The sequence below is a fragment of the Cololabis saira genome, chromosome 4 (assembly GCF_033807715.1).
Source record: "Cololabis saira isolate AMF1-May2022 chromosome 4, fColSai1.1, whole genome shotgun sequence".
Classification (NCBI taxonomy): domain Eukaryota; kingdom Metazoa; phylum Chordata; class Actinopteri; order Beloniformes; family Belonidae; genus Cololabis; species Cololabis saira.
This window is the reverse complement of record NC_084590.1, coordinates 29,858,877-29,868,001: the sequence shown is the minus strand read 5'-3', so window position 1 is coordinate 29,868,001 and position 9,125 is coordinate 29,858,877. Positions and strand designations below refer to the sequence as shown.

The window sequence follows — 9,125 nt, the reverse complement described above, 5'->3', positions numbered from 1 at the left end:
CTCATGTGGCTGGTTGAAATCCTGTATAAAAAAATTGCACACTCTAAGTGGAATCTTAGTTCAGCTGGCATGTCTGAGATATATGGTGAAGCTACTTTAAAATGAAAATAAAATAAATAATTGAGATTGCCATGAGTCGTCAACTGCCAGTTAGATTTCATGAACAGACTCGCGGGGTGAGCAGGTTTTGTCCTCTAGGAGTGGGACTGAATGGTGCTGGGTGAGAGCAACCTGACCCTGGCAGAGTCTAGGCCTCACGGAGGGAGGCAGACACACATGACCCATGGCTGTGAAGGAGCGAAACCCAATCAGCCCTCCACCTTTAGTTCACAAAACAGGGTATGAAGTGGTCAAGAGGTGAGAGAAGAGACAAATAAGGAGAGAAATACTGATTGGGGAGGACAGAAACATGCGTGGAAGATACATGTATGTTTGTAGGAGGTCAGTGCAAAACTATCTGCCTCACCTCAGGTGTGCAGCAGAAAAAAAGTGAAGCACTAGAGGAAGAAATGTGTCAGCCGCTTTCCCAGACAGGGATAGCAAGAGAGTCACAACTGTCTTTTACTACCAGCTGTTCAGGACCACTTAACTTGTTTTTATGTGCAGTGATCTAACCCAAGGCTTAGCATTAATAAGTAAACAACCACTCTGCTGCTCTCTCTATACAGATAGTAATTATATCCAATAACTGCAGAAAGGAACAAAACTGACATTAGATCACTTGGAAACTTTATCAGAGCACATGATGAATTTTAATGGTTTCACTTTCAATGAAACCCCAAATTAAAACATTTTTATTTATCTGTGTAGTAAACTCAGAACAATGCTTTTGTCGCTTGTATATTAGATAAACTCACTGTAAAAAAAAAAAACAATTGTCTCAACCACAAATAAACTTCTCAGTCAAGTGTATTTTGACACTAGCAACCAGGCAACATATTTAATATTCAGATCCAGTGGATCATAAGACTCATATAATTGCTATTTTCTAGTCCAAAAACAAAGGCAAAAAACTGTTTTTATAATTTCAAATATATATCTACCTCCCATTTTAGTATGATCAGATGAAACGGAAATGTATTACTTAAAGACTTAACAGCAAATATGTTGTCTGAGAAGCACACCTGGCAACCTTAGCAATCTGGCCACTCGCATTTTATTGGTTTTGCTAGTCGCTGTACCATTACACACATTTGTACATCAGTGTGCCTAAATACAACGTATGTGAGTGTGTGTATATATATATATATATATATATATATATATATATATACACACACACACAGCTGACTCTATATACACATACAGGTATGCACGGTCCCTACTTATATGAGGACATAGCATTCACATCCTTAAGGTTTAATTTAAATTTAAACCAAAAGTCAGTTTCTACCCAACCCTATTCTGAATTTAACATAAATGACCAACTGGCCCATAACTCTAAAGAGGGCCCCAGAATTTCTTTCTAGATTTCGCTAGAAAAATGCAAATGAGGCACTGTAACAAAACACAATGTTACATTTACTTCCCATAAATTTATGGAGACCTGACAACAAGTCAAATCCTAACATCAAGTAAAGATCATCATCCTGGCCACAACATAACAGCTCAAACTGCAGCTGCGTTACTTTGTCAGCCCCTTTATAGACTAAAAACTACAAACACTTTTCCTTCTGTTTCTTTCAGCATTTAGTGACTTGAATAACTAGTTAGACATTAATTTGTAGCCTCTCTAAGACCGTAAGACAGTACATTTATTTGGTTGTGCTGATCAACTGAAGGACTGCAAGGCCACACCTGGCCCCAATCGGATCAATTACTCATCAATTAGTTACAAACCCAAGTACATTTAAATTTGTTACACAGATTAGTTGTCATAAAAAAAAATGGCTTCCTCCAGTGAAGACTGTTGGACAAAGTGAAGCCTTGCTTATCATATAAATTATTTTTAAAGATTTCTACATACTTTTACAACCACATAGATTTTCCTAAATCTGTGTTGGAATGAGCAGCGTACACACATAAGATCTGCTCCAATCAGTGCTGAAGACTCATCCCTACTCCCTGGATTTAAATTTAAGCTGAACCTCAGCATCTGGTAAATATGTACTTTTTGGGTTGTTGTTTGCCATTTGTCCTGATGTGCATTATGTATCTATTGCTAGTTTGCAGTTTGTTTTGTGTACTTTTTTTGCCCGTAAAACCCCTTTAAATTAAACGTGGTTGATCTAAATGTGTTATATGAATACATTTCACATCACCTATAGTGTTGAAATACGATATTGGTGAAAACCCTCCTTTTTTTTAACTTTTTCTCAAAGTAAAACCATCAGGACAGCGTTAAAGGATTAACAAACTGTACAATTCTTGACCCTTGAAAAACAATAAGCAACAACAACTAGAATAAGAATATCCGTCATTGTTTTCATCTCTCTAGCTTTTTTCCAGCCTAGATAAAGCTTGGATGTTAGAAAAAATGTAAACAGTTTATTTTGTAAAAATGTTTTCACTTACTGTTTATCTAATCAACTTAAGTTCCTCAATGTAACAAAATATGTACAGGGGAAGATCAAGTTAATCTGTTTGGCAGGATACATTTGACTGGTGCACATACACTACCGATCAGAAGTTCAGACACAGTTTTCCATTAAATTGAATTGAAAAGTGTGTCTGATGGCCGGTCGTTTAGGTACAGCTCAAGTCAATGTTTTGCACTGGAAAAGGTACTTTCACCATAATTAGAAAACTGAATTAAAGCAATTATCTCTTTGCAACAACAGGAGATAAAGTTAGAACAATTCTGATGTCAGGAGAGTATGAAATGCAAAAAATAAAAAGAAGAGTTTTTTTTGCATTAAGACGAATGAACATTACCAAATTTTTATTTAAATGTTATACATAAAACTTTAGTTGTTTTTTTTTTCCCGTTTTTTTTGTAATTCAGCTAAACAAATATTTATATATTGTATATTTTATATATATATAAAAAAACAAAAAAAAAATTCAAACATTTTTAAATATTAATATTTCTTATTTACAATTGAAAACAGTACAGGAAACAATAACAGTATCAATGCAATTTCAATTATAAAAATGTTACAAAACGTCTTTCTTTTTTGTTTCCGTTTGAAAATTGACACGGTAATATTTCCAGAATGTTAGCAAGGATCCAGAGTAGCCATGTGGAGCTGTTCTACATTCAAACAAGAACCGGAGGTGCGTTCAACTCCTCGGGTTCTTAAGACCTGTGTTCAAATCCATTTTCTTTTTCACATTAGTCGTCCTGTGAGGCATCTTTAGATAGTTTGAAGTACATTAATATTCCACGGAAAAAAATGTAAAAAGTGTCATCAAAATGCACCAGAAAGTTGCATATTACATGTACAGCTGAACGCACCTCGAGCTCAGTAAGGTCACTGTTCTCTTAAGGGTTGTGGTTGTGGAGAGAAAGGCGCATGTCGTGTGCTTGTGTGGATGAACATATGTGATGCATGTATTTGTGTGCGTGTCTGTCAGGTTGTTTTGATGAATCAGCTGGCAGGGCTGGGGAATTTATAGCACACACAGACCGAGTCTCTAAAAACCAAAACAAACGGTAACTAACAGTCCAGCAGCCTGGCCTCTATTGTAGACAGTCAACATTCAACAACAGGACTACCGACTACCACAACCACGGTCTACACACTTCTTCCCTTCTTTTCTTTACACGCAGCATCACAGTCCACAAACTTGCTGCTCCCTGCAGCCGGGGGGAAAAAAAAAAAAAATAGGGGGAAAAAAAGTCTACAATCAGCCGCCATTTTGAGGCTCAATTCGACAGTTTCTCATCAATCCATCATTCTATTGGCAGTTCAGTAGGTGCTTTGCCGTTCCGTTCCTGGTTGTCTTGTATAAGGAATCTGGACAAGAACATGAAAAAAAAAAACAAAAAAACAACCTGATATTAGAACAGCAAAATGAAAAGAAACGCTACGTATTATTATGAATGGTACTATGACTCTTGGGATATGATGAGTTGTTAGCGAAAGACACTCTTGCAAACAAGTAAGAAGATGACAAGATGACTTTTGCAAAGGATCTTGGTGACCTGACATACCAGTGTTAGAAAGATTGGACAGAGAGCTGCTAGACAGAGAGGAGGTACTGAAGGCAAGAACACATTTTTCAAGCTGTAATGAGAAAAAAAGATGGAAAGGAAGTAGAAGAAACTATGCAGTTGAAACAGAAAACTCATGAAAAATGCAGAATTCCTTTTTAATTAATGCATGGGGAAAAGATGACAATTTGAATACCATGCAACTGACTCAAAAAAAAGAAAAGAAAAAAGAACAGAGAATGGTAATAACATCTACACAACGTTAGTCAGGGTCTTGTGTGACCTGTTCGTTCATGATGCCCGACAGCTCGGTGAGCATGTCCCGATAGTGAGCTCTCATTTCCTCCTGGTACTCCAGCTGGTCCTCCTTGATGAGACGCTCATTCACATCCAAAGCTTGACCGCAGGCTTCCGCAAACTGCCTGTAGAGGGCAAGCAAGGTCCGAATTACTGCAATCTGCTGATAGTCAATGCTAGTATCATCCTCTTAAAGCGACACTACGTAACTTTTCCACCTTAATATCATATTTCCAGTCATTGTGATGGTACATCAACTTCCAACAGGTTTAATGAAACCTCTCTCATGGTCTGAGGGGTCTGTATCGCCTTCACTGGCACTATGTAACTTTGAGGAGCATGGTAGGAACCCTGCCACACTAAAAAACTACAAATCGTTACGACTTTGACTGCTTTACGGCATACGTCACTTCCCCCTCCTTCCCGATTCGCAGTCGAGACGAAAATGGGCGGGGCGTGGAGCGCAGAGCTCAGCAGAAGCTGGTAACCCGTTGCTGCTGCAGCAGCTCCACATAACAGACGTGGGGAAAAGATCCTAATGGTTTAACTTTTCAACGGTTTCCTGCTCGGAGGCAGAACCACGCAGGCCAAGTATCTGATATAACAGAGTAAAAGAGTGAAAGAGTCGTCGGCTCGCTTTGGATCGCGGCTGTAACGACCAAACACCGGCTTCCACACAGTAAAGCCTGAATTAGTGTTCTGCGTTAAATCGACGCAGACCTACGGCGTAGGGTACGTGGCGACACGCAACGTACGGTGCGTGTCGCCGCGTACTCTACGCCGTAGGCTCTGCGTCGATTTAACGCAGAACCATAAATCAGCCTTAAACCACAAACACTCACACAGACGGGTCGGATCAAAACACGGGTTTTATTCCCCACTTCTCCAGCTAAACGCAGTTGCTCGCCAGCTCTCTGCGGTGCAATTAACCCCAATCTTCAGATAAAACTAGTTTGTTGAGGAAAAAATATGAACTCGTATTTGTAGCTGCAGAGGAAAAAAATAATCTCACGAGGAAAACAAAAATATTGCTCACGCCTCTTCAACATAATATAGCAGTCAAAAAAAAAGAAAAGAGATGTAAGAGGGATACAAAACATGTACTGTATGTTGTACTATTATACACATTTATTGAAACACATGGCTCTTCAGTAGAGATTAATTATTATTATAATTAATAATAATTAATAATCATTATTTTCTCCATATACTGCTCCCTGGCTTCCTTGTTTAAGGTATCCCGGTAAATTCCAGTTCCTTTCCAGCAGTTTAACATCTTTTTTTTTGCGTTCTGTCTGTTCACTTGGTGAAACAGAAAAGCGTCCCGTCTTCTATCATCAAAACAAATGCAGCGACGGGAGAGGATCTTTCCGGCAGTACGCGCTGGTGCTCATGGGAAACGTAGTGTTCTTTCTGGTAAAGCACTACCGCTTTTGTCCAAAAGATGCCGCCAAACTCAGAAAAGCTGAAAGATACGTTGTGCTGCTTTAAGTCTGACTTTAATTATCTGTCGGTCTTCATTCCTGGTCCTCGAGAGCGACTGTCCTGCATGTTAGATGTTTCCCTGCTTTGACACACCATGATACAAATGATGGTGTCACCAACAGAGCTGATGAAACAGTGATGATGGTCATTAACTAGAATCAGGTGTGTTGATGTAGGGAAACATCTAAAACATGCAGGACCAGGAATGAAGACCACTGATCTAAGTATTTGACACTTTCAAATCCATTAGACTATCAAGATATATATTTTTAGAGTGGAGTGAATATGAAAAAAACATACTGTAGTATGTTTCAATATGTTTTGGCAGTGAAAAATTATGTCTATTTTGTCCACTAATGTCTGTTGTTCCTACAATATAATAGTGAAAATGTTTATCTTGAAATAAATAAATATATACTACACTATTTATTTTTTGCACTGAACAGTGCTGAAAAGTATTACCTGAAGATCTCTTTCAGAAGTTTGACCTGGTTATCTGGGTATTTCTTTGCATTCTTCTCCTCCAGAAATGCCCTTGCATAAGCCATAGGCCCTGCATTCACCTGGGGGAGGAAGATCAGGAGATATAAAACTGCTCATCAAGATTAACATACGTACATGTGTATTCTGAAGGAATCCTCACCTTGACGCTGACACTGCCCTGCAGCTTCAGCTGCAGCCGGATCATGTCCACCTCCTCCATGTTGCAGAGCTGGTTAAGCTCGGAGACTTTACGAGACATCTCGTCGATGGCTACCTCAATCGGATTCATTTCCGTGCTCTGCTGCTCCACCACCTGGATTCGCTTTTTTAGGTAAGGGAAGCTGGAACTTGCTGAAGGGAGAGAAACAGGGACTGGTTAGTCAGATCAACTGCATTTGAAGAACACGACAGTATTACAGATGATATAAGTATCTGTAATGTTAGCTTGCCCACCACCACTTTGTATTTGAAGTTTGTTTTTAATAATGGATGAAAAATTTTGTTTTTACAAGCCATTTTCTTTAAATGCTGAAGGTTTTGAATATTTCACCAGCTCATAAGTACCTGGTTTAACAAGAATGATTATTTCTAATGTCTGAGGCAAATTTTAAATATGTATGACTAACTAAATACTGGAACTCATGAATGCATCCATTTACTGCTAGTTCGTGGGTCCCTCTCTCTTCCACATTGCTATAAGAATGTAAAAAGTAAGAAACTGAGCATGCTCAGTCAAATGCAAAATCATCAGATTATTTCTGCTATTTAATGACACCCCATTCCTTTTCATTGGTTTGTCCAACTATACTTTGCAACAATTCTTATTCACTGGGGACAAAATTGGCTCCGAACATAAAAAGACAAAAGCCAATACTCACTGGTCAGTATGGTGCGCCTCTTACACTGCTCCTCAACGTCTCCGTGTTTCTTTCCCGACAGAGTGAAAGGCGTCTCAAACACGAAGCGGTTGATGTTGTGGTGTCTCTCAAAGTCTGTCCTTTTGTCGTGTTGTTCTTTCTCATCAAAGTAGGGTACCACGTAAGTCACCTGAATGTAGGCAAACTTGGAGTCCAAGTCCTTAGGATTCACCTGCATTTATTGAATTTAAAGAACAGAATTATTACTATTTCTGTGAAGTTTCACCAGTGACTTTGACAGCAACAGGCAGTCAACCTGTTCCTCTTATATGGTCAGATTCTGTTGCTCACCTTGTTGGAGTCCTGGATCATCTTGACGTTGTCAGCTCCAAACTTGTCTGAGTAGAGTTTGAGCAGTCTCTGGGAGATTTCCGACAGACCTGTCAGCTTCGGCTCTTTGTAGATGAACTCTTTGCTCTCTTCCTCCTCAAAGAAGCCCTATCACAACACACACAAACACACACACATGCAATAATTAACAAAGCCAGCTACATTGCACAGTCTGATGCTGATGTGAGTGCAACGCAAAGATGAATATGACAATCATGTTGCTTTTTTTTGGTTGTTTTTTCCAGTCTAATTTGATGTTCCCCTTTCTGGTTTCCTGAGACACTGGTTTGCAGGTAAACATACACAAATACCCCCTGTCGTTTTGTTAGATTGCCTCACTCTGGACCAGCAAGGTGTCGGTGTTAAGTTTTGGATGGGAGAGTGTGGAGGAGATTTTAAAAATCAACACTGAAGTCCCTGGTAAAAAGGTGAATGAGATTTATCAAATATTATCTTCATATCCCCTGAATGTTCAGAGGGAGAAAAGCAACTTCACCATTGCTCATTATGGGGGAAAAAAAAATGGACCACAGCAAGCGTTACACACACCCCTCAAAGGGTAAGAGCAGCAAGATGTTAATACTGGTAAAAGGACAAGAAAGGCAAAAGTGGTTAGCACTGAGTAAAATTAAATATCATCCAAAACTTACCGCAATCTTGATTTAGAATACAACAAAAAAAGGAAGAAAAGAGCAGACAGATATTAAGTATACTGACTTAATCATCGTTTTAGACCCATTCTTAGCGTCAGAACTCCTATTGAAAAGTCTCCAGACAGATATCCTGTGGATGTTTGTTTTCATGATTGATGGAAAAAAGGAAAGAAAGAAATATCCTGGCTCTCGAGAGTCAAAGATAAGCCGAGGCAAATTTCACTTATTATGGATTATGCTTTTATCAGTTCACGTAAAACCAGAATTACAAGAAAATGTAGCTCTGCAGAGAACTTCAGGTTTGAAATCTTAGTTTACTTTCCTAAAAAAGGCCTACATGACTTGATTTGTGCTTAATTTGTAATTTTTATCGATAAGATCATAACTGCAATACATTTAGTTTCACATTAGCACGTTAGCTGTTCACTTGAAGTAGAAGCCCTCTGTTTGTCTGCGTCCTGTGTGTGGAGGAAAATTCATCTTGTTACTGACCAATAACTGTTACTCACCTGCCCGTAGAAAGCTACACGGTAGTAGCGACCAAAGAGCCGCTTTTCTGAGTTCACCACCTCCGTCACCTTCAGATAGGAGCGATGGATATCGTAGTACAACTCTGACAGCCTCTGTGGACGCACAGAAGTACAAAGGTGGAAATCGGGTCATTATGCATATTGTCACACACATACAGACACACAGAAGGAGAAGTGGAGCAATTGTTACCTTAAAGTCTCTTCTCTTCTCAAAGACAGCAATCACAGGTTTGTTGATGTCAGCAATGAGCTCATATCTCTCCGATTTCCACAGGTAATCCACACACAGCTCCAGCTGCTCCACCAGGGTGTCCTACATAGTTTAGAGAGAGAG

The 9,125-nt window shown here is 39.2% G+C and overlaps 1 protein-coding gene across 9 annotated transcripts in view; it reads right to left on the bottom strand.

Moving 5' to 3' along the window:
• Window positions 1–2,933: 2,933 nt before the first annotated feature.
• Window positions 2,934–9,125, bottom strand: part of dock10 (dedicator of cytokinesis 10) — a 73,075-nt gene continuing 66,883 nt past the window's right edge. For 7 of the 9 annotated variants that reach the window (XM_061719363.1, XM_061719361.1, XM_061719368.1 and 4 more), the window contains 9 exons: window positions 8,982–9,104; window positions 8,771–8,884; window positions 7,570–7,716; window positions 7,240–7,450; window positions 6,522–6,712; window positions 6,341–6,441; window positions 4,380–4,518; window positions 4,097–4,169; window positions 2,934–3,899 (listed from right to left, as the gene is read on the bottom strand). In XM_061719363.1, coding sequence (XP_061575347.1) covers window positions 3,841–3,899; window positions 4,097–4,169; window positions 4,380–4,518; window positions 6,341–6,441; window positions 6,522–6,712; window positions 7,240–7,450; window positions 7,570–7,716; window positions 8,771–8,884; window positions 8,982–9,104 — 1,158 coding nt within the window. In that variant the 3' untranslated portion in view covers window positions 2,934–3,840. The remainder of the gene's footprint in view (window positions 3,900–4,096; window positions 4,170–4,379; window positions 4,519–6,340; window positions 6,442–6,521; window positions 6,713–7,239; window positions 7,451–7,569; window positions 7,717–8,770; window positions 8,885–8,981; window positions 9,105–9,125) is intronic. The other 2 variants (XM_061719366.1, XM_061719367.1) reach the window with 1 other exon arrangement.